Here is a 25,270-nt window from a genome sequence, read left to right on the forward strand (position 1 = left end):
GACGTATGGCTCGGGCGCACTGCAGGCCCCGCGGTGAGTGCCGCCTGCCATTTTGTCACACACACCCCCAGTGGTGACACCTAGGGCAGCCTGCCCCCCCGCCCCCCTTCCACCGCCCATGCTCCCAGGTCGCTATCCAACACTCTTAATCATCCACCCGTTCCCTGCAAAGTTTCTAGGTTAGAGGGAAGAGGTGCAGAACTTGAAAGTGGGGGGCAAGAGAGACTTACATTGCAAGTGGGGGCACTTGTGGCATTTATTCTGCCCCCAGGAGGTGCCGATGCTGCCGCAGCAATCTTCTTGCTTGGTGAGGCCCGGAAGAGGGTTGCTTCCACACTGAGCAGGACAGGGAAAGGTTGAAATATAAGATTTCATGAACTCCACCTAGAAATCTCATGCACACCCACATCACTCGGGCGCCATCCATACTGTGGTTTGATGTGGACAGTAAGCTTCTTGTACCTCCCTTAGTTCTCCATTGTTTGCACGGTGCTGTCTTCCAAATCACTACCTCTCCACACTTTCCCTTCTCTCAGTCCAGATTTTATTATACCCTCTCCTTTTTTGGGAGTATCCCTGGTATGAGAAAATCCGGACTGAGGGAAAGGAAAGTGTTTGGAAGAAGTGAATTGGAGGAGGAGAATGTCACATGGGCAATGCAGAGTTTAGTGGAGATACAGGAAGCTTGCTATTGGCATGAAACCACAGTGCGGAGAAGCCCTTAAACCTTTCTCCCCCCCAGCCTCCACACTATGCGTGGAACACCTGCTACAACTAAAGGACGGGCTGGTTTTATTCCTGCATTTTTAAGTGCCTAGATCTCATGGACCATTGGAACACCTGCGGCTGGTTTTCTCAAGCTAAGCAGCTGCAGCCGTGTGTTTGAGATATTAGTTTAATTCATTGTTTTGTATGTTGCTTCACACATCCAGGGGCGTCCCAAAGCTATTTGCAGGAAATAAAACACAAATAAGAAATGCATTTAAAATTGACATATATAAATTTTGTTAATGTTCATCCAAATGTGCCCCCAAACCCAGTTTGTGCAACTATTGCTTCTGCAACATGGAAAAATAAAATAAAATGCCATGCTGTGGTTAACTAAACTACAGCCTGCCTTGAACTCTAGTCTCCAGCCAGCCAGCCAGTTGGGGGTACCCATCCTCTCTTATTTTTCCTTAACGTCTGATGCTCAGGTATGGAGCTTTTGTATGTGGAAGCTCCATCCAGCTATTGCAAACATCCCTTCTGCATCTAATTCTTTCTTAAAGTCATCTGAAGCCAAAGGTTCTATGGACTGTGAACAGCTGGCTGGTTTGCAAGCAACAGCCTGTGATCCGCTGGAAAGCTTTAGAACCATTGATACTATCTCTACTTGGCTCTAGACTCGAATTATTATTTTTTCAGACAGTAGAAATTAAGGATGTTTTTTTGATCAGGGCTGGATTAACAAACCAGCTAAGGTGGTCCTGGCTTAAGACCCAATGGTTCAAATGATGATGCTTGAGCTGGAGAAAAATACTTCTATTTTTCCGCATTCCGCACATTAGAACAGGAAGACAGCAGTTATTAAAATATGTATGTGCTTTGATTTGTAGAACAAACAAACAAAAATTCTGGCCAAGACCCTCTGGGTCCATCCTCCCCCCACCCCCCCCAAGTTGGCCCATCCAAGGAATCAAGTTTGAGAACTTCTGGTCTAGGCTGATGGACAACCACCACATTCTGTGGCAAAGCAAATCCCATTAGAGAATTATGTGCGGATTTAAAATCACCTTTTGTCCGCTGAAACATCCTGCTGATTATTTTTAAGGAATGGTATCCAGATTTAAGTGCTCGTGAGGTAAAAAAATCTCCTCTCCCTTCATATCCTTGCAAAATTAACTGTGTCTCTCTGCTTGGGTGCCATTCCTATGCATCAGAATTGTCAGAAGACCACTCCACTCACCGACTGTTTAGGCATCGTTTCCTGAAAGCACCGTCCGAGGGGCTTCTGGGTGGGGGGCCTGGTATAAGCGGGCTTGGGAGCAGGGTGCTGGATCAGGTGTTGCTGGCTGCCTGGCCCACTTCCCTCTGAGCTGAGGCTGTCGATCCGGTGGACTTGCACTGAGGCGTCTGGGGGGTGATGTACCCGGACATTGACCAGCGGCTGGTGCACCTGAACTAGAGGGCAAAAAGGTGAGCTACCTGGCCATTCCCTCTGACCTGCAAGCACTCCCTGGGAAATCTCAAAAATGTTGGGCAGTCTGGCATGTACGGAGGCAAGTGCACCCCTGCACGTGGCCAAAGGCTCTTGTGTTTGCGTAATGCAGGTATGGGGAACTTTTGGCCCTCAAGTCATTGCTGAACTACGACTCCCATCATCCCTGGCCTTGTCTGTCAGCTTCCTCCTCTTTAGTCTCCTTAGAACTCAGCAGAAGGAAGGAGACAAAAAGTGAAATGATTTGCCTACACCTGTCGTTGGCTCTGGCGCCACCTACTGTTTGCCTCCCTGCCTCCCACCCTACCAATCCCAAAATGCACCAGTCACCACTAGCAGAGGGGGCATGGCCTCCTCTTTCAATTAGTATGGAAACACAGACATCTAGCAGGCTAGTAAAAATATTGCATGGCTTTTCTGTGTTTATTTTATTAGTGACTTTTCTGGGTTTATTTACTAGGCTGCAAGAAAGGCAGCTGCTGGAAGCAATTGCCATTTTGGTAGCTCCTAGGTCACATATGGGAGGCGGGTGGTGCTGTGGTCTCTCTAAACCACTGAGCCTAGGGCTTGCCAATCGGAAGGTAGACGGTTCAAATCCCCGCAACGGGATGAGCTCCTGTTGCTCGGTCCCAGCTCCTGCCAACCTAGCGGTTCGAAAGCACGTCAAAGGGCAAGTAGATAAATAGGTACCGCTCTGGCGGGAAGGTAAACAGCGTTTCTATGTGCTGCTCTGGTTTCGCCAGAAGCGGCTTAGTCATGCTGGCCACATGACCTGGAAAAACTCTGCGGACAAACACCAGCTCCCTCAGCCTGTAAAGTGAGATGAGCGCCGCAACCCCAGAGTCGTCTGCGACTGGACTTAACTGTCAGGGTTCCTTTACCTTTTTAGGTCACATATATATTAACATGGTGACCACAGCAAATTCCTCATAATTATGGTCTTTTTCTGAAAAGAACAGTAATGGAGTTTAAGCCTCTTTGGAAATTCCGTCAGCTGATCTCACAGACGTCTCCTTTAGCCACAAGTGTTGTAGGAGCTGGATGTGGTCATTCTTAACATTTCTGTCATTTGCTTATCTACCACCTTACCAGTTCCAGTTGCTGGGCAAGAGGTAAGCGGGACTGAGCCACAGAGCCTGCCGCCACCTAGACAGAAGTGCTTCTGAGCACGTGCAGAGTGCTTCTCTTAGCTATGAACAGTAGAATTTAGAGGAAGGGCTGTGCGGTGCTGGGGTGGATCGCATGACAGGGCTGAGTCTCAGCAACTTGCCACTGAGAAGTTAAGCACCGATGCCAGGGGACTAAAAAAAAGCACTCTGCACATGCTCAGGAATCTTATTTCACACACAAGTTCCCACAGTTGGGTTCAAAATAAGTCTCTGTGGTCTCCTAACCTAACTAACTGCAATTCTCCCAAGGTGGCCAGTGCCCTTCTCAAAGCAGAATCCATCCCTACCCACGCATAAATGCCCCTTCTCGGGTACCTTCGGATGAATGTTGTCCAGGGCCCAGAGGCACCATGAAGGTGGAGTGGCTGATAGTGCCTTTCGAGCCGGGCCCAGAGGCCGTGTCCCCGTGGCCGTCCGAGATGAGCTGGACTGCGTAGATGGCGTGCTTGCTGGAGCCCGTCTCCATGGCAAGGCCCTCACCGGGCAGTCGGGCCTGCTGGCTTTGGCTCTGGCGGCCGGCCGGCACTTGGCAGAATCGCCCTGTGAACTCCGGAGGGCACAAGCAATGGTTCCCAGATGTACACTGCCCACCGTTCATGCAGGGCAGAGGGCAAACCACTGCCAGGGAGTGGGGGGGGGGGGAGAAACAGAGAGGGGAAGCATTAACTTGAGATGCATCAAACCCTGTGATAATTCAGCAGTGCTTAATATGGGTGAGGCACTTCCTCACTTTGCATGTTTAAATCTCTCTGACTATGGTTCAGGCAAACTGTAAAATCTCCAACTTCAGATCCTTCTATTTTCCGGGACAGTCCTGGATTTACAGAAGCCATCCTGTTTTCCGGGTAGTTAGGTTAGGAGACCGCAGAGGCTTAATTTGATCCTAGAATATTCCGCTTTTCCTTAGGACGTCCCTATTTTCATCGGATAAATGTTGGAAGGTATGGAGTTATGTGACACCCCCCCCCCAGCCAAGGAGATAACTATACAACCTTTAGAAGACATCTGAAGGCAGCCCTGTATAGGGAAGTTTTTAAAATGTTTAATTATGTTTTTATATTATATATTTTTCCATGAATAAGACGCCCCCATGTATAAGACGACCCCTATTTTATGAGCCCAAAATTAAGAAATAAATACCTGCAACATTCTGTGTATAAGAAGACCCCCAATTTTAAACTTAAAAAATTTGGGGGGAAATATAGTCTTATACACGGAAAAATACAATATGTTGGAAGCTGCCCAGAATAGCTGGGGCAACCCAGTCCAATAGGTGAGGTACAAATAAAAAAAAAAATCATCGGATAAATGTTGGAAGGTACACTCTACTTTGGAGGGTGTGTGTTTATGCATGTGTACAGCTTTATGTTGCACAAGTGCCTGTCAGGAACTTAATTTTTAAAAACATGTCTGCCACTTCTTCATCGAATGAGTCCCCAGCTCCCAGGGTGCCCCCTTTCCCAGAAAACAAACCTTTGGACAAAGAGCCGGGAGAAAGACATTTCTAGCTACCAGGATTGAGAGAACAACATTTCAGCCTCTTTGAATTCCAAGTGCTGAGTCAGCAGCCAGGAAGCTGGCAAACATGCCCTCTCCAACGCACACACACTCATCCCCAGACAACAGTCAGCAGCTGCAGGCTGGTCCTACCCAAACGCCACCCTCCATTCACAAAAACAAATAAAAGAGCAGGGCATGGTGCCCAGCTACAGAAGGGCCAACCCAGCAGCGAAAGATCGGAGAGGGACAGTTTTTTATCCCCCTTGGGGAGGGTGTGTGGAAATTCCTTGGCTGCCTTAAGTCCAACCTGTCACACACTGTGGCCTAAAGTTGGCCTCCTGCAGATATCACTTTGCCAGGAAGTCTGTTCTGTACAATGTAGGAACTGGGGCTTTAATGTGGTGGCACATGCCCTTTGGAGATTCTTCCTATAACATGTAAGTCAGGCAGATAAGAATATGGGTGGGTAAGGCCCATCTATTACAGTGGTACCTCGGGTTAAGTACTTAATTCGTTCTGGAGGTCCGTACTTAACCTGAAACTGTTCTTAACCTGAAGCACCACTTTAGCTAATGGGGCCTCCTGCTGCTGCCGCGCCGCCGGAGCACGATTTCTGTTCTCATCCTGAAGCAAAGTTCTTAACCTGAAGCACTATTTCTGGGCTAGCAGAGTCTGTAACCTAAAGCGTATGTAACCCGAGGTACCACTGTACAGCATCCGTATCTCACAACGGCCACACAGACAGCCCTCAAGCAGGAGCTAAGCAGGACCGTAACCTCCCTATCGATGAGTCTGTACCCTCCGACATTCCTCAGATGAAAATGGGGACAATTCTCACTCCCCCACCCACTGACTCTCCTCAACCTCCCCGTTTTGGGTCCCCCTACCCCACCCCACAGAGCATTTCCTATCCACCACAACGCTAACAGGACACAGCACACACAAACCCCACCGTCCTAAGAAAACAACCACTCTTAATTCCTATTTTGGGTCATTCCATATCAAGTGATCCATTATTATTTTTTTACCTCGTGTCATTAAATTCTCTTAACATGTTGTACACTGGTTGAATAATCAAAACTAAGTTAAAATCTTAAAATGGAAAGGGGCCAAACCATCATCGCAAGAGGTGTTGAAATTTTGGGAGGTTGGATAGTTACAATGGAGTGGTCTCAGGGGTGGGGTGCACATTTTTATTTATTATTATTAGTTTGTTTAAAGCAAACAAACATAGCATACTTTCTGCCATGCTACAGCTTTAACACATTTGTGTTTGTATTATTAACATGCAGCGTAAGTGGTCAAATTTAATTAAAAATATACGAACAAACAAACAAAAGGTGTGCAAGTCAGTAACTGGTATTCAGAAGCATACCACTCTAATATCTCTGCTATCACCACTTCTGGCTATTAGTGTTGTCTCCACAGAAAGAGGCAGTGATGGTTCTGAAGACCAGTTGCTGGAAGCCACAGGAGGAGTGTGCTGTTGTTAAGCTCAGGTCCTGCTTTCAGGCTTCCCACAAGCATCTTGTGGTCCAATTCTGTGAGTCTATGCCCTGGTTAGCCACTGTAAGAACAGGATGCTACATTATTGGCCACTGGACTGATCTAGCAAGATGATGATGATGGCGATGATGATTACCCCACCCATCTGGCTGGGTTTCCCCAACCATTCTGGGCGGCTTACAGCATATCTAAAAATATAATAACCCTGTAGCCCTCCAGTTGTTGTTGGACTCCAACCCCCATCATCCCCAGGCAGCATAGCCAACAATTCAGGGACTGTGGGGGCACAAGCCACAAGGAAGTTCTCAAAATAGGGGGTGGGGAAACTTGGGCTGGAGGAGCCCCTAAGGGGGAAACAGGACAGGTTGGGGTATATAAACATGAGTAACTCCTTGACTCAGAAGCTGGATTGTCTGCTGAATGTCTACAACAATACAATAGCATCCCATAAAATCAGGAGAAGCCGCATATGTGTGCAATTTACAAAGCGTGGGCCTAGAGTCAAACCTGGGAATTCTGACATTTCTTCTGAAGTTTTGGAAACAGCCACAAAGCCAGTATTGTATAAAATGGGGAGAGGAGGGAGTCTGAACACACCCCAGATTAGGCAAACCCAGACTTTCAGGAAGTTTCATATCAAATATCAAAACTCTTTTCACTGGAAAATGAAAGGAGCTGCCTTGTGAGTCACTGGTCTATTGAGTTTGGTATTTCAAGCACTGACTGGCAGAAATTCCCCAGGGTTATAGACGGGGCACATTCCCAGTCTTACCTGGTGATGCCAGAGATCAAACCTGCGACCCTTTCACAGGTACAGTGGTACCTTGGGTTACATACGCTTCAGGTTACATACACTTCAGGTTACAGACTCTGCTAACCCAGAAATAGTACCTTGGGTTAAGAACTTTGCTTCAGGATGAGAACAGAAATCGTGCGGCCGCCACGTGGCAGCAGCGGGAGGCCCCATTAGCTAAAGTGGTGCTTCAGGTTAAGAACAGTTTCAGGTTAAGAACGGACCTCCAAAACGAATTAAGTACATAACCAGAGGTACCACTGTACTGTGGTCAAGTCGGGTGTTACCCATCTTACATTTCTGCATATTTCCTACACAAATAAAAACTTTACACTCATTTCAGGTGAAATTGAGTGTGTGTGTACACACACACACACATACACCTCTATGATGCAGCTTTTCCCAGCCTGGTTACCTGTGTTGGCCCCATCAAACATAGCCACAAACACACAGCAACTGCTGAAAATGAACTAAAATGGCTTTTTCTTTTTTTCACAACCTGACCTTCCAAACATTATTTAGTTAAGCAGCAACCTTAACAGGGAATGCCATATAAAACATCAAACTGGACAAACAAAATTAAAATGCTTCCCACAGCTAACTGAATCTAAATTTTTGACACCTCCCATTAGTCCTAAAGAGAGAGAAGAACTTTTTCCTTTCTATACTCAGAAGTTAGGAACACTGGAAGCTCCCTTACAAAGAATCAGGCTGCCAGTCCATCTACCTACCACTCGGTTGCAGCAGCTTCTAAGAAATGAGGGGTGTTGGAGCTTAATGGTGGTGTAGTGGTCAGAGCCCTGAGAGACCAGGGCTCAAGGCATGACACTCCCTGGATGACCTTGGGCCAGTCATCAGCTCGCAACCTAACCTATCTCACAGGGTCGCTGCAAGGAAGAACTATGTACATCCCTTTAAGCTCCCTGGATAAAAAAAGTGGGATATAAAAGCACTCAATAAATACGCTTTCAACCCACACCCACAGGTCTAGAAAATCTGCCCTCAAGCCCCACAGCTTTGAACATGGAGGCACTCTGCACATGCCCAGCAGCACACTGTCTCCAATAGCATACAACTCAACTATCCTGGGAAAACCGGGACATCCTGTTTTCCCGTGTGAGAGCACGGTGGCAATGTTGAATGCAGCAATTTCACCCCAAAAAACTCTGTTTTGTGGCTCTAATCCCATGTGGGTCATGTGACTCGCCCAGGAGCATGTCCTGGTTTTGGGCCTGGACATGTTGGAGGGTATACGCACCACAAAGCACATCCCATAGGCCCTTATAACCAGGGTTCTAGTTGCCCACGGTCCCTGGGAGAAAAAGGTGACTGAATAGCCTCTGAGCAGAGAGAAAACAAGGGGTTGGGCCCAGGAGAAGGAGGCCCCAGCCAAAGGCAATGGTGAAATGACAAAGCTTTATGGTGTGGAGGCAGCTACAGAACGGAAGTGGGAAACTGGGAGGCTCCAGTCCTCCAAGAGGCTGACCCGGCCACGGATGCAAAGTGCCCTTAGCTTGCCCCTGCCCACGCTCTGGGAATGTGCCAAGGCACCCCCCACCTTCAGGATATGGCAGGTTATGACTGGGGAGAAGGAAAAGGGGAGAGCAGTCAGGAGAGGGAGCTGGCTATACAGCAGTAACAAAGAGACGAGAGCAAGAAAGTGAGACACAAGAGACAGAGGAGGAAGCTGCCTTTTACTGAGCCAGGAGAGCAAAAATGACACAGGCCTGTTTTTGGGAAGGGCTGAAGCTCAGCAGGATAGCACCCGCCTTGCAAGGGGAGGGAGGGAGTCCCCTAGGTGGAAAGGCACACTTCTTAACCTCGGCCTTTGGCACCTGAGATGTGTTTTCAGAACCCAATCCATTCCGGTGATTGGGATCTATTTCAACTGTTTATAATTTTAAGTTTCCTGCTGTGGGACCTACTGGTGAAGGGCAGGTAAATAATAATAATAATAATAATAATAATAATAATAATAATAATAATACAGGGGTACCTCTGGTTATGAACTTAATTCGTTCTGGAGGTCCGTTCTTAACCTGAAACCGTTCTTAACCTGAGGTACTGCTTTAGCTAATGGGGCCTCCTGCTGCTACTGCCGCTGCACCACAAGCGCGCTATTTCTGTTCTCATCCTGAGGTAAAATTCTTAACTCAAGGTATTACTTCCGGGTTAGCGGAGTCTGTAACCTGAAGTGTTTGTAACTCGAGGTACCACTGTAGTAATAGCTATTCCAAATCCAGGACACACACCCCACCCAATGAAGAGACTCCACATTTCCCAGTTTCAGCTTAGACACAATATTTTTCACTGTAATTGGTTAACACATTTAGCTGTGAGCTTCTGAGTTCTGCAAATGCGGGACTCAGTCCTGGAAAATGTGGGTTGACTGAATGCTCTTAAAACTACCTAGTGAGGTCTGAGTCCATGGCCTATATTAGCCATACTGGAAGTTGCCATATACAGAGTCAGACCATCAGACCATCTGCTTCAGTCTTGTCCACTCTGACTGGCAGCATCTCTCTAGAGTTTTGGACAGGAAGCCTTCTCCCAGCCCTACCCAGTGATGCCAGGACCAAATACTGCACCTTCTGCACACAAAGCAGGTGCCCTAACATTGGCCTACAGTCCTTTCCCTTGAAGATAATGAAATTTGAAAGGGTCAGGAAAAGTTCTGAAATCTAGCCTTTTTAAGAATGTGCGGTCCTAGCTAAGGCAATGCCTCCTGGGGATTTGGCTGTCCCAAAAGTTTGGGTATCCCAGATTGGAGAGGTTATAGGGAGGGACCCCTCTGCAGAGAGTAATCAACCAGGCCAGGAGGCCCTTCCCACGCTGGCGGGCCTCCTTCCCAAGCTGCAGAAAGTCAACAAACGCTGTAGTTTTTGGCTCATATTGGGTATCTTGAGCCTTTGTGCAAAGAAAAACAAAACATGGGGGTGGTGGGAAGGCGATCTAGGAAGGAAACAGGACTCCAAATCCAAAATGCTCAGGATGGAGGGGAGGAGGGGAGGTTCGGAATGTAGAAGGGGGAAGAGGGGGTGCCGCTTCTGGGCTAGACCAGACCAGAACAGAACTTGGACTGATTCGGAGCCCTTGCTCTCTGCATACTCCCAGAGGCTCCACCTCTCCAGCTCTTGGCTAGCGAGATGGGCTCACAGGCCAAAGTTTCCACCTCTGGATTCCATTAGCTGAAGGACGTTCCCTTCCACCGCTCCCCTCTTCCACTCCTGAACAAAGATTACGCTTGCCAAGGAGAGTCCTCTCCAAGAGACCCTGATTTTCGTCCTAGGCGATTTAAAAGGGGGAGAGATTTTTGGCAGTCAGATACCAGTCTAGCTGGTAAAGAAATCTTTGCAGCAAAGGAGAAGGCTGCTGTGAGCAAAGCCTGTCTGCCTAGGAATGGCAGTGCCCATCAACTTTGGGAAGGGGGTGGGGTGGCCCCCTCAAATATTTTTTTTGGGGGGGGGCAAAGAGACCTCAGTCCCTAGGAGTTGGCTCCTATGGTTTGCATAAAGAGAAGTTCAGGGACTCGTGGCAGCTTGAAACGACACACGCCAACTTGAATGCCAGGGCTAGAAACAGATCTGGTGCTTAAACCCTCAGACTGAAAATGCCTAGGAAGCCAGTATTGTCTGCTCTGACTAGCAGCAGCTCTCCAGGTTCTTGGGCAGAGAAGGGTCTTCCCCAACGCTTCCTACTTGACCCTTTGCAAGAGATCGAACCTTCTGCATGCAAAGTAGGTGCTCCGTCACTGAACCATTCACCTGGGTGCCAATTCCCCTGCCTTATGGTTTCCCCTTCTTTGCTCAAGTACCACCAGCTTATCCACTTCAAAATAGGGCTAGACAAATTATGAGGCTAGTGGTGGTGTTCCAGTGTTATCGGCTTGCCAATTTCAGGATGTCTTTGTCATCAAAGACTACCACTAAGTATGTAAGTTTGCAAAAGGACAAAAAGGAAAAATCGTAGTGGTCGTGGAATGATGGACGGTTTTGAGGAGGGGACGTGAAGGAAACAGAAAACCAGGAAAGCAGGCAGATGAAACGGAATATTCTAGAAGAGGAAGCATGGTGGGAATCCTGGAAAGGAGCATGCTGCAACACTTTGCTGCAGGCCTCACTTGTCATTGTTGTTTAAAATTCTTATCACATCATGCCTAACAGCCATTTACAAATCTCTCTCTCTCTCTCTCTCTCTCTCTCATATACTGTACTGTAATACTAGAACTCAGGAGCCATCTGAGGAAGGTGAATGTTGGAAGATTAAGGAGAGATAAAAGGAAAGTATATCGTCACACAGCACACAGTTAAATCTATGTTATCCACTCCAACAAGAGGTAGTTAGGGTCACCAACTTGGAGGGCTTTAGATGAGAATTAGACAAATTAATGGAGGATCAGTCTATTGGTGGCTATGTTCCACCTCCACCGCTTGAGGCAAAGGCCTCTCCTCTGAACACCAGTTCTGGGAATTGCAAATGGGGAGAGTATTGCTGTTGCACCCATGTCCTGCTTGCAGACTCACCTTGGAGCATCTCGGGTGGCCACTGTGAATAAATGGGACTTAGCCCTGACCATTTACAACCTGGCCCTCATACTTAAAAAAAGCTGGTATATCAATTGTTTTATGTTGTGCCTTAATTGTGGTTCCTTTCTCCTCCTCCTCCTCATGGGCCACCCACGAGTTTGAGTTATGGAGCAGCTATCAAGCAGTATCAAGCAGGACTCTTCCTAGGTTGCAGCAAGTCCCGCTGCCCCAAATCTTGGCCTGAAAGCGGCAGAGTTCTGTGTAGCTCAGTTGCTGACTTGTCCTGCCTTCTCCACAGTCAGCTTAAATTTCTAAAGAGAGTTTGTTGTGGTCCACCGTTTTAAAGCAGCCCTGTGTGCCACCTCCAACTGGCACACAGAAAACAAATTCTGGGCAATAGCCATTAGAGACCTTGGGCCAAAACCTAAATCCTATCTAGGCCATTTGGGCTCCTGTTTATCCCTACCTAGCAAGTGTTTTCATAGCCTCTTCAAGCACGTTTGTCTTGGCAAGGCAGCCTCTGGATCTGCATGTGTTTTTGCTTGGCTAACGGTTCTGATCTGCTGCTGCTGCTGCTGCTGCAACAACTCTGAGGCAGCCAGGGCCCCAGAGATGGGCTGGGACATGAGGTAAGGTTTTCCACCAGCCAAAAACAGTTGAGGAAAGAATGGGGTGGTGGGGGAGAGAGAAAAAGAGAGAGAGAGAGAGAACAGAGAGAGGGAGGGGCAATGGCAGTGGTGTGTGTATGTGTGTTGCTAGATGCTATCTGGAAAAGTGCGGAAAAGTTAAGTGTCCTCAAGTGGGCAAGGCCTTTTGGCCTCGATGTTGAAAAACAAACCGTAGGAAGTGCATCTCTTCTTGGGAAAAGCATCCAACTTGCCTGATTATGCCACCAACCCACTTTCCCGGCTTAACTTGGGCTTCGATCCTGACACTAGGGGTGAGTTGCCTCCTGCACTGGGATTGACCAGAGAGCATCAGAGCCCAGTAAGCACCTCCAGGAACGCACTTCTGCAAAGGAGGGGATGTCTGCTTCTCCTGAGCAACATCTGGGGCAAATGAAGGGGTTCGGCGGAGGGAGCGTTAACCCTTCATTTGAAAGTGGGTGACTTACTCCGGAACAACAACTCCCCAAGGGCCCCCCCCTCCCCAGCCTTTCCCTGGCACCTCTCCCGCCCTGCTTGGAGTGGGGGGAGGAAGAGTTGGCCCATCTCACCCACGCGGAAGCCGGAGCCCGTGAGCGTGTCCATGGAGTGCCCGTTCTCTCCGATGAGGGTCATGTTGCTGCCCGGCTTGCAGCTGTCGCGGCACTGGCCCTTCAGGCACGTCCGCTTGCAGATGAGCGGGGCGAAGACCACCTTGAAGCGCTCCCGCGCCAGCGCCGTCCGCTCCGAGGGGCCCGCCGACGACGAGGCGGCGGCAGAAGCGGCGGCGCCCGGCCAGCCCAGCGCCAGCACCCACAGCACGGCGAGCCCCCGCCAGGGCATCTTGGCATCCCGCGGCCCGCAGGCCAAGCCCGGCGCGGAGGAGCGCGGCGCGCCTCTCGCCTGGCCCCTACGGGGCGCCCCGCGGAAAGCTGCGCGCGAGGCGGCCCAGGGAGCCGCTGGAGCGGAGGGGAGGCGAGCCCAGGAGGAGCAGCAGCAGCAGCAGGAGGAGGAGGAGGAGGAGGAGGAGGAGAGGAGGAGGGGCGAAGCGGAGCGGAGCGGAGGCGACTCGCCTTCCCGGCCACCGCTGCCAAGGCTGGAGAGCAACGCGCGCCCCGACGGGCCCGCTCCGCTCGCCTCGCAGCCAATCTCCGGCCGGGGGCAGGAATCTGGGACCGCCGCCAAGAGACGCGGAGCCGGCGGCAGGAGAAGAGAGGAGAGGCGGGTCCCGGCCGGAGAAGGGAACCGCGACGGGACGGGCCGACAGGGGGCGCGGGAAAGAGAGGGAAGGAAGGAAGAAAGGAACATCAGAGGAGGAGGAGGAGGAGGAGGCGGGCAGGTTAGCGAAGGAGCCAGGCAGCGGCGCCAGCAGTAGGACTTCTACAGAATCGTAGGATCCATGAACTCGTAGAATCGTGGAGTTGGAAGTCTAGTCTAGTCCAGGAATATGCAGGTGGCCCGTGTTGGGGATCGAACTCGCGATTGTGGCAGAAGTCCAGAGCCCTGTTCCACAAACTACGCAGGAGGGTCCCCAGACGCAGCAGGGTGGGCTGATTTCATCTGGAAGTGAGAAGGCAGTCATCCAGCACCGTCTTTCATTTCATCCATTTGTTTGAGAGTCGCCTTTTGCAGGTCGATTTTTCTCAAGCTGATTTGCAAACATACCATAAAAAGCAACTAAAATGTCGTAAAACAGTGAAGGCATTATACCAGCGTGGTTTAGTGGTTAGAGCAGCATTCTCCAACTTGGTGCCCTCTGGGTGTTTTGGACCACAGCTCCCATCAGCCCATCAGCCAGCTGACTGAGTGACCTCGGGCCAGCCACCATCTCTCAGCCTGACCTACCTCACAGGGTTCCTGTGGGGATTAAATGGGGAAGGGAGAGAGAACCATCTCCACTACCTTGAGTTCCTTGGAGAAAAGGTACAATGTAAATGAAAACAAACAAGCAAACAATGAATAAATAATATTTAAAACAATATTTTAAACTGCTGTATAGAGGTTTTTAGAAACAAGAGAAAACGAACACCTAAGAATGAGACCTTATCCACCTGGAAAAGTTTTCTGGAAACAAAAATGCCTTCAGTTGTTTCCAGAAAGTTTTGACAGCAAATGTTGTGGAAGAAGCTTCACAGAACGTCTTCTTCCTCAAGGCTCATTCAGTTTAGGAATGTTTTTTGGTGGGGGTTAATTCAATTTTTCATGACTCTTGGACAGAATGAGTCTTTTCTCTCTTTTTTTTGTGTGTGGACAGGTGCCCTGGAAACAGCCAGCACATAGATGAGTTACAGAACTTCCTGCCACAAGAAGTTGTGATGGCCACCATCCTGGATGGCTTTCAAAGGGGACTGGACAAAATAATGGAAGAGAGAAGGTTAACAATGGGAACAGAAGCAACCTGCCTCTGAATACCATAAGCTAGGGAACATGAGAATACCATGGCGCGCCTGTGCTGCTTGTGGGCTTCCCATATTTGGTTAACTCTAGATAGGTCTTTGGCCTGACTGAAGTCTTGGGCCCAGTCACAAAAGAGAGGCTGATAACTTGGAGAAAGCAACCATTGCTGTTCCCTGCATGCCGCCATTTTGGGGAGCATGGTTAGGGAACCAATCTTAAGTATATGAAAGTATGTGTGTAGGTTCCTTTCAATGTCCTCGTTGTTCCAATTTAAATAGGGTCAACCAAGGTTGGAGAGTCAAGTGGTGAAGGTGACTCACAAGTAAGCCCATCACTTACTTCTGTCTCCACTCTGATAGCCTATTGCATCTCTGGCTGTGAATGTCATTTATTCGGCTCTACCACCTGCTACCCTCCAAAGGTCTCCTGCTTCTTCAAGAACAAAATAATAATAATAACCTTCCAGCATCTTGAAAGACTAAGTCATTTAATTGTTAAGCGTTTGTTGACCAGCATCATGCCTCAAGACTCTTGGCTCTTTTGGGCTGCTTCCTAGTAACATGACCAAAGGCCCATCCAAACTTGCCCACAAAATCCACACTTTGCATAATCTCAGTTTGTCCACTGGCAGCCCATCCCTGAGCAGTTTATATTTGGATGAGATTTTAACCAAAGTTTCCATGTCCATTCTCCCTTTTCCACTGTTTGCTGTTTCAAGCAACTCTGCATAATCTGCACCACCTCAAAAACACCCACTTTAAAAAAGGGGGTGGAGACAAGGGCACCCACAGAAAACTAGTAGGAGCACTTTTAAAGTGGAGCAGATTTCATTTTTAGATTTTCCAAGGATGGGGAAACTCCAGATTTAGCAGGAGAAAGTTGGGGACAACAGCTGTCTCCAGTGCCAGTTATATGGACAATTGGGAATTAAAAAAGGACGGAGGGGTCCACATTAAGCTGGGGTGTGGATGGGCCCTGAGTTCCTCTGCAAAATGACTCAGAAATAACTGGAAGCTCCCCTAGGATGTGAGAGATGTTTTGGGAAAGGAGCAAACTTTCCTCTCCAGACTGCAGCTTGAGTGAGGCTAGTTTCCTCTCCCTAGAGCAGCCTCCCCCTACCTGGGAAGACTACAACTCCCATCAACCCTAGCTGGTACTGTATAGACAAAGGTCAGGGATATTAGAAACCATTGTGAGAAAGAGGTGTATGTTCAAAACATCTGGAGGGTACCAGGTTGGGGTCATCTGCCCTAGAGAGCAGATGACTTTGTAACACCATGTACCTTAAGGTTAACACAATATTTTCTGCATATTTGTAAATACATCCAAATATTACGAAACACCAATAAGCCCAGTGGTATCTGGTGCCCCCTGGAATTGGTAGGGCTTACTAAGAAGTCATGGCGGGGTTGGCCAAATCCTGGTTCTCTCTTCGTGAAGAAACAGTGGACACTTAAACACTGCAGTTTTATTCATTTATTTTAGAAAAACACAATCCATTAAAACGACAACAGGCCACTAAACAACAGTTTATAACAGCAGCAGTCACTGCAGTTCAATTAATACTTAGCACCAAAGTGCCTTACTTTGTTTCAGAAGGGCGTCTCGGCTATCACCATTTCTAATGTGGGTTCATGCCAAAGAAGCTGTACATTATTCAGAAGTAAGCCCCACTGAATTCCACAGGGTTTTATTCCCTGCTAAGTATTTACATAGTTAAAGCTATGATTTTCCCAGTAGTGATGTATGGAAGTGAGAGCTGGACCATAAAGAAGGCTGATCACAGAAGAAGTGATGCTTTTGAGTTATGGTGCTGGAGGAGACTCTTGAGACTCCCATGGACAGAGGACGAGATGGTTGGATAGTGTTCTTGAAGCTACCAGCATGAGTTTGACCAAACTGCGGGAGGCAGTGGAAGACAGGAGTGCCTGGCGTGCTCTGGTCCATGGGGTCATGAAGAGTTGGACATGACTAAACGACTAAACAGCAGCAACAACAAGTATTTACAGAATTGCAGTCCAAATTAGTCTTGAAAGGTGCCACACAAGATGGCTAAGAGGGCATAGCCAGGACCCATGATGTGTTGTGCCAAATACAAAAGTGTCCTGGCTTGATAATCTGAATTAAAGACTGCCCTGTTTAAATTTTCATCGTAGCTATTTCCAATTCCCTTGTCCTATGCAGCCCTACTCAGAAGGAAGACACCACTGGGTGTGATGGGATTCCCCTTAAATAAGTATGCAGAGAGGTATGGTTTGTTTGTTTGTTTTTAAGTATTGTACAACAGAACAATAGACCTACTGTTCCAGAAAGCAAGTGAAAGCAATTACTTTCCGACATTAGTGTGCTACACACAGACACAGAGCAGAAGGCACTTCCACCCCACAGCTTCTTGTCCTCAAGCCACACAACCAGGAGAAGAGTTTTCTTTAAAAATAATGATTATTATTATTATCCAATAAACTACTTCCCCTTCCAGTTGTTCAGAAACAACACAAAAAGGGGGGAGGCATGTTCAAAAGCCGGGAAAATGAGGAGGCAAGAAGGAAGGAAGGAAGGAAGGAAGGAAGGAAGGAAGGAAGGAAAGAAAGAAAGAAAGAAAGAAAGAAAGAAAGAAAGAAAGAAAGAAAGAAAGAAAGAAAGAAGGCTGATGGGGTGGAAGAAAAGGGCAGCTTCAAGAGGCCTGGGGAGGCTGCATAACCTGGGAGAGGGGCTGTGCTGCTCACCTGTATTGGGTATCCCCCGATCAGAAAACTGAGGTTCAGTGTGAGAAGGAAACCTCAAAGGGCATTTTTCCCGCAAAGGGGCAAGCTGCTCACAGAAGCTTCCCATAAATCAGGCACGTCTCATACATCACCCTCCTTTATTCACTTCTCCAGCAGTATCTTCCTTGCCCTTCCTCGCGGATCCGGACCCTAACGGGTTAACCACAGACAGCTCCTCGGTGGTGGTGGTGCTGCGCTGGGGAGGGGGGGGCCCATTGTCTGGCATCTGCAAGGGGGCCTTGCAGCTTTATGGAGATGGGGGTTAGGGAGGTCAAGGCAGGCGCGTGTCTGTGCTTTTCAGACACACTCCCTTGTGTTCCTGGGGGGCGGGGGGAAGGGATGCTGCAAATCTCAATGTGCCAGGAGGCCTGGCCTGGCCTGCCCCCACCCCTAGGGAGCAGGGGGCAAGGTTGCAGAAAAGGGGGGGCGGGCGGGTTGTCCCCGCAGTGTGTGCAAAGATCCAAGACCAACTGCGCTTCCTGCATACAATGAGCAAAGGCACAGCTGAAAAACTCGGAAGGACAATTGAAGCCTACCCCCCCACCCCCACCCCATGGCTGCCTGCCTCTCTCTCTCTCTGTGTGTGTGGGGGGGTGTGCACGAGCGCATGGGCACATGTGTTTAGGTGGTGGTTTCTTCCCCTCTTGCCCAATGAATACCTGGGGGTAGCCAAGGGAAGCGTATTTTTAAAAGAAGTGTACTAAAAAAATCCCCACAACTGCTTTGAAAATAATCCCGGAGACCAGAGAAACTGTGGAAGAGCACATTTGAAGCACATTTCCACCCCCACCCCCCTAAGAATCCCGGGAACTACCAGGAATGATAGGTCTGTGATGGGTGAACAACAGTTACCAGGATTCTCGAGACAGTGGGTTTGCTCCACTATTGTGACTGCATCTATTAAAAAGAAAATCAACAAGAACAGCCTACCTGGTATTACCTTTGAGACCTCAAAGCACCACGGAATCTGTGTGCAAGGGCATAGCTTAAGCCCTCGGAGCATTTCAAATAAAGGGGGGGGGTGCAAAGAGGGCTCCTCCGCACACGCAGGCAACACTACTTCGACAGTACTGTGGCAGATACCCAGTATTGGACTGGAAGGACTGCTGCTTATTCCAAACCAGAGGAGAGGGCAGGATTCTCGGACCACTGTCGAATTCTATGGGCCTCCTAGATTGAGCCTCCTAGACAGAGACATCTAGGAGGCACCTGAGCACGGTGAGATATGGGGCTACCAAGAAATACTTTAGTTCTCTGTCTGAAGGGCTGGCACTGCCAGAAGATAGCTTCCAGATAAAATCCTGCCTGGTCCAAACCTATATACATATACATGTACATATACATATACACGTGTGTGTGTGTGTGCGCGTGTGTGTTAGGTATTTATCTATACCCCACATTTTTTTCCTGACGGGGACTCCAAGTGGTTTACAGATAAAGATAAGAACCGCTTTTTAAAGAAATCAAAGATAAAGAACCTTCAGAAGGCTAGCCAGGGTAGCTGGGAATGACTCTTAAGTTGCCCACCCACAGTTAGCAACACTGGACAGCAGACGAGACAGGCACCACACAGCTTACCTGGTCACAGTCTTCCCCACTATGACGAGATGCATTTCTGTTTAAATTACAGAAATTGTTTCTAAATGTGCATCGATGCATGTAAATTAGCATTTGCAAAGGGGATGCAATCCGCACCCTCTTTTATCCTCCTTGCCCCCCCCCCCCGTGATGCAGTGACTGGCTATCCTAATAGAGGAATCCCTTTGGTGTTCAGGAGGAACAGGGGCAACTTTACATCCTATAAATAACCCCCTTACCCAGAACCTGGGGCTAGATTTCCACTTCCCCTATCCACTGATTAATTTCTACACTGAGACGGCAGGGCTATCTTAGAAACTTGGGATCTCCTTGCCCCATGTATATGTGGACACCCAGTGCTGAAGAAAAGACGCTTTGCACATGCTTAGAAGCACTCTCACCACGATCATAACTTGCTAGAGTTGAGAGTGCACATGAAAGGAGGAGTTCCAGCAAGGGCAGGGCACTTTATCCCTTCTGTAAACGTTGTTGCACACTGCCAATATGGTATGAGGGATGGTCTAAAAATAATGAAAAATAGTAGTCCTGGCTCAAAGCAGGTTGAGTTTAGAACAGGGATCACTTGGGGTTTGCAATTCCTTCCTTATGTGGTTCAGAGCCGAACATAGGAAGCTGCCTTATACTGATTTGTACCACCGGCACACCTGAACAAATATTGTCTATACAAAAGGTAGCCAATATGGTGCCCTCAAAATGTTGCTAGCCTACAAGTCCCATCAGCCCCAGCAAGCATAGCCAGTGGCTAGGGGTGCTGGGAGTCCAACGGCATCTAGAGCGGAGCTTTCTAAACTTTTCATGTTGGTGACACACTTTTTGGACATGCATTATTTCGCGACACAGTAATTCAGTTTTACTAGCCAACTGGAGGTTAAACTAACCTCTTTCCAGCCCTGGGACGAGTGTGGGGAGCGTCTGCACAACACAGCTACACACTGCAGCCGACATACTAATGTATTACGACACACAGTTTGGAAAGCTGTGATCTAGAGGGCACCTTATTGGCTTCGCCCATCATGCTTCTCCACCCTGGTACCCTCCAGGTGGACTGGAACTCCCACTGGAAATTTGCAGATTGGGGAAGACCATCAAGTGCATAACATATTTGGAGCCTCAGCTAGAGATGCAAAGGATTGAAGTGGGATCTTATGCGTGCAGGGGCGGAGCAAGGGGGGGGCGGGCCGCTCCCGGCTCCATCTTTTTGGGGGCAGCGCGCTGCCATCATGTCGCCAAAACTGCGAACGGCAAATCGCCCGCCGGCGCATTTCCTCTCGGGAATCGGATCCGTCCGCCACCGCTCCCCCTTAGCTTTCCTTGCTTTTCAAGCATTTAATTCTCAAGCCTCTTATCTTAAACGCCTCTTTCCTGCTACTTTTATTCTGCTACGTCCGTGCATCTTTCTGCGAGTGTAGCTATTGATACTTTTAATTGGTAATAATAATAATAATAATAATAATAATAATAATAATAATAATTTATTTGTACCCCGCCCATCTGGCTGGGTTTCCCCAGCCACTCTGGGCGGCTTCCATAGAAACCAAAAATACAGTAAAATATCACAGATTAAAAACTTCTCTGAACAGGGCTGAACAGGGTTACGTTCCTGTGCCGTTCTTTCAGCGAGTCTACTGCTGCTACCATTGTTTTGTTACATTCTCGTGCCTTTCCTGGAGTGAGGCTACAGTTGCTATTGTTTTTGTTACTATCGTGTATGCTGTTGTCAGCCCGTTGTATTTTGTGAGTGGGTCTGCTAAGTTTTCTGGGCAGCTGCCTTTGGATTCTCTCCGTCCTGCGCCCACGCGCCCTTGGCCAGGGTCATTGCTTCGGAGTTATCTATTTGCCACTACCGCGCAAGCCCCTGACTGGGCAAGATCGCTCTGACTCCCCTCTCCCCCTCTAGTGCAGTCCCCCCCCCTCTTTGCAATCTTTGTATAATTGGCAAGCAGTTTATCTTTAAACTTTTGGAGGGGAGCTAGTTCAAAGTTGGGGGGAAAGAGTTTTAAGAGCTTATGCTCACAATGTAAACAAACCAGAAAATAACACTGTTAACTGCAAGCATCTTATTTTTCCTTCTTTTAATAATTTCAAGGGGGGGGGGGATGACAACAAAAAAATTCGCATCCAGGTACCAATTTACCTTCCTCCGCCTCTGTATGCATGCAGAGCTGGGCTGTACCACTGAGCTGGGCTGTACCACTCACTGGAAAACTGCACTTTTTGCAGGGAGAAGACACCCTCAAGCTCTACAGTGGTGCAAGTGTTCAGTGTCCCCATTCTCCATCTCCATGGATTTTCATGCTCAGCTGCATACGTGCAATGCTCAGAGGCTCCAAGTCAGCACCTCCCTGCCCGCCCCATGCTTACAACCACCTTCATTTATTTAGCAGGCAGTGCGTGAAAATATTGGAATGACTACACACAGAACATGCTGCCCCTCCTGAGGCCTCTAGAAGGCCAGACCTGGCCCCACCAACAGATGACAGTGGCGGATGGTAGGCTGCCCTAGATGATGTATCTGGTCTAGGCAGGGGCGAGGGCAGGGGCAGGGGAGTTGGAGAGCTCTGAAAGGCTGGCATGTGCTTCTTCCATCCCAAGATGGCAAGGGAAGGGAACTGACAGAGGTGTCGTGCCCCTCCCAGGAGGACCACAAACAAACCTTCAGCGGCCACTTACAAGTTCCCTCCAGGAAGCGAAGTCACTCATTTACAGTCATAGACTGGGACACGGCCGCCACTGCTATCCACAGACAAATATTGCTGCGTTTATTAATATCTCCTCGGGAGTTCAGTGGCAAAGCACCTGCTTTGCATTCAGAAGGTCCCAGGTTCAATCCCTTGATGGTGATGGTGACGGTGGGATCGATTTCCTTCTGGAGAGTTCCTGCTCTCTGTCAGAGCAGGTATGTATAAAGCAGCTTCCACTCCAAGCAGCTGAGTTTGGCCCAAGGACTTGCTTTCAGCAGCACATTTCAACCTGCAAAACATGTCCTGCAATAAAATATATTTATTAAAATGCTTTTGATGACATGCAGAGTGCCCTTTCCTCTGCGATAGAGAAAAGTAGCCTCTGTAAGCAATAAATGCTGGAGCAGAGGGTGCTTCTCACATTGGGGAAACTTTCAGTCATGCTAACTCATGTATTTTTTATATATGCATGTGTGTCTGACTGTGCATATGTGTGATGTGATATATATATATATATATGGGAAAGAGAGGTCTGGGGGCAGGGGTGCCAACTTTAATAAAATATTGGAGGGGGCAGGTAAGCCCACCCGGCATAATTGATCACATGACACGGCACACACTTGCGCGCGCACACACTACGTATTTGAATGGCAATGCCCATCAACTTTGGGGGCAGCCCCCTTAAATATTTTATCGGGGAAGCAAAGGGACCTCAGCCCCTAGAAATTGGCTCCTATGTCTGGGGGAGAGAATCATGTAGATAAAGATAAGGCATGAATGCAACAAGGGTCCCTTATCTCCTTGTCCGCAGTGAAGCTGAAATAGAAAATGGGGTTTCTGACCCAAAGGTGGCATCGTTTTAAAAGCACTTTACCTACCGGCTCTGTCAAATGGCAATTGTAGTGTTGATGTGAACTTGCTCCAAGCCACCGAGGAGAGCTGGCTCTCCAGCCAAATAAATTCATACACCCTTAACTAAGCCGATTCCTCTTCTCCGGCCGTTTCTTTTAGCAGTGGATGAAAAAACGGGCTTTGCAGGCTTAACTGAGATTTGCCCGCTGTCTCTTGTTCGTCTTTCTTGCCTTTCCAAAAAGGCCCAGCAAAGGGTTAACCTTCCCCCAGACCCCCGCCCGCCCTGCCTGGCCCGTTGATGCTGTCAGCCTCCCTGGGGGATCAGCCCGCAGCCCACCTCCCTTTTGTGGCGGCCCGGCGTGTGCCACCCCTTGCCCCCAATCTGCATAATGGCAGGGCCCACGCGCCAGGGCCAGTGCTCCCATCTGCCGCTCGCCCCCACGGGACCCGCAGCCACGCAACCAGCGCAGCGCCCATTGGCTGCCCCGCACCAGCCATCTGCAGCTTCCAGCCAGCACAATAGGCGCCCGGGCCTTTATAGAGCGGGGCAGCCGCCGTGCTTGCTCCCAGAGGCCAGCTGGCTCCGCGCTGAAGACACGACGGCGGGCACGGGCAAGAGACGCCGACATCGCTACCACTGAGCGGACGCGCCAAGCGGGAGAGCCCCTGCGCCAAGTTTGGAAGCCTCTCCTCTTGCAGGGCCCGCACAGCAGCAACAGGTGCCAGCAGCCCCCTCGACGTGCGCCGCCGTGCCAGGCCCCTGGTGCCCAAGGGCTAAGCGCCAGCGCCCTTCTCCGCCCTCCTTCGAGCCGCCCAAGATGCCCCGGGGGTTCCTGGTGAAGAGGACGCGTCGAGAAGCGCCCATTTCCTACCGGATCCGGACCCCGCAGAAGGAGGTGGATGGCGGCGGGGTGCCGTCGGGCCTGCTGGTCTCCGGCGGGGTCTTGGCCTTGCCCTCCTCCGCCCCAAGGAAGCTGCCCCGGGCCGGGGGGCTGCCGGACTGCCCGGCCCCAGGGCCTGGCCCCCTGCGCCTGGCGGGAAGCGCCGCGACGCTGGGCAGCTGTCTGGAGCGAGGGGGCCTCCATTCGGGGTCGCCGGCCCCAGGCGCGTCCGCCCCGACGTGCGCCTCGCAGGCTCTGGGCCCCGGGTCGGCCTGCGCGCCGTCGGCTAAGCAGCCCAGCGCCCTGGCGCCCGCGAAGAGGGCCGGCGGCGGCGGCGCTGCCCCTGCCCGAGGGGCGGTGGTGCTGCTGGGCGCCTTCGTGTGCCAGCTGTGCCAGGAGTCCTACCCGGGCCCGCTGGCCCTGGCGCAACACTGCTGCTCCCGCATCGCCCGCGTCGAGTACCGCTGCCACGAGTGCAGCAAGGCCTTCAGCTGCCCGGCCAACCTGGCTTCCCACCGCCGCTGGCACAAGCCCCGGGGCGGCGGGCACGCGGGGGGCACCACCAAGGAGAACGAGAGCCCCGAGCCGGGCAACGCGCCCCGGGGGGCCCTGCCCCACCCCGGCGCCGCCGAAGGGAGCTACTGCTGCTCGCATTGCCCCAAGCGCTTCCGCCGCCGGGCCTACCTTGGCAAGCACTTGGCTCTGCACAGCGCCGGAGGGCAGGTGCTGTCCGAAAGCCAGTGCCTCCGCGGCAATCTCGCCCCTTGGCCCAAGAAACCCTTTTAAGAAACCCCGCCAGGACCGGGATCGAGGACGCCCTCTCAGAGAGTGCTGAGAAGGGGGGGGGGGGACAGCATTGCCAAGGCCTGGCCCCACAGGCCCCTGCCCCAGCTGTCCGGATTGGGGAGCCAGGGCTAGCCAGGCACCCGTGTTGTGCCACCGGCCTTTCTCCATCACCCGCAGTCTGCAGGACAGAAAACGAACTTCTGTGTGATCCGAAGGCTGGCACCTTTTCTCGATGATTTTTTCAGTGTGACTCTGAAGCTGCTACGGCCTTTGCGGGGGACCTAAATGTATTGTTTTATTTGTTGGGAGCCAGAGTGCAGAACTTCTGTTGCACTTCACAACGGATTCTTGCATGGACCCTGAACTAAGATCTGTGGCGCCAGATTATCGGTACAAAGGCAATCTCGACTTTCTCAGTTCCCAGCTTCCAGCTGAAACTGTGCAGTGAGAATGCCGGTTCCCAGCATGTACAGCCTCTCCAAGGACAGATTGAAATGCAAGAGGCATCATCCAGTGAAGAACTGATCTTCCAGTGCGGTTTTCAGGGTGCAAGGGAATAGGAAGTGGGTATTAGTGAGAATGCCGACAGCTGGAATTTGAGATTGTGATTGTGTGATAATAAAAGAAGCGTTTTGGAAAAAAAAAAGGCAAACCTGCCTTGTCTCTCCTCTTTCTGTGTAAGAGTTTTGCATTATTGGACACATGGTGTCTCATTGCCAGAGGTGGTAGACATGCTTGTGAAACCACGTGGCTTTCTTCCAAATGTGTTTGGAATACATTCAGAAACAAATCTGCTGTTTTGATTTCAGATTTGTTAATCCATACACAATGTCACAGAATCAATGAACATGGGTAAAACTTCATACCTGAAGCTTTGACACATTTAATGAAAACAGATTGTACCCCTTACGTTTGGCTGCAGATTGGGTAATTTTTTATTTAAAAAAAAATGCTTTTCTCCAAGTAAGAAA

General features: G+C 49.8%; 2 protein-coding genes across 2 annotated transcripts in view; one reads left to right on the top strand and one right to left on the bottom strand.

The window, feature by feature from the left end:
• LTBP3 (latent transforming growth factor beta binding protein 3) overlaps window positions 1–13,109 on the bottom strand; it is a 45,803-nt gene extending 32,694 nt beyond the window's left edge. Inside the window, exons 1-4 of the mRNA XM_079956375.1 lie at window positions 12,911–13,109; window positions 3,685–3,987; window positions 1,949–2,163; window positions 231–336 (exon numbers count right to left, since the gene is read on the bottom strand). Coding sequence (XP_079812501.1) covers window positions 231–336; window positions 1,949–2,163; window positions 3,685–3,987; window positions 12,911–12,974 — 688 coding nt within the window. The 5' untranslated portion in view covers window positions 12,975–13,109. The remainder of the gene's footprint in view (window positions 1–230; window positions 337–1,948; window positions 2,164–3,684; window positions 3,988–12,910) is intronic.
• A 10,180-nt stretch (window positions 13,110–23,289) lies between these two features.
• On the top strand, window positions 23,290–24,916 carry LOC307205929 (insulinoma-associated protein 1-like). The gene has a single exon (XM_079958612.1). It carries the CDS (start codon window positions 23,451–23,453, stop codon window positions 24,297–24,299), a length of 849 nt encoding a protein of 282 aa, XP_079814738.1. The 5' UTR covers window positions 23,290–23,450; the 3' UTR covers window positions 24,300–24,916.
• The last annotated feature ends 354 nt before the right edge of the window (window positions 24,917–25,270 follow it).

The sequence above is a fragment of the Podarcis cretensis genome (genome assembly GCF_951804945.1).
Source record: "Podarcis cretensis genome assembly, chromosome: 16".
NCBI classification, from domain to species: Eukaryota; Metazoa; Chordata; class Lepidosauria; order Squamata; family Lacertidae; genus Podarcis; species Podarcis cretensis.

Excerpts from the sequence above, each read along its gene's own strand:
- LOC307205929 (XM_079958612.1), top strand. The coding sequence starts at position 23,451 with ATGCCCCGGGGGTTCCTGGTGAAGAGGACGCGTCGAGAAGCGCCCATT.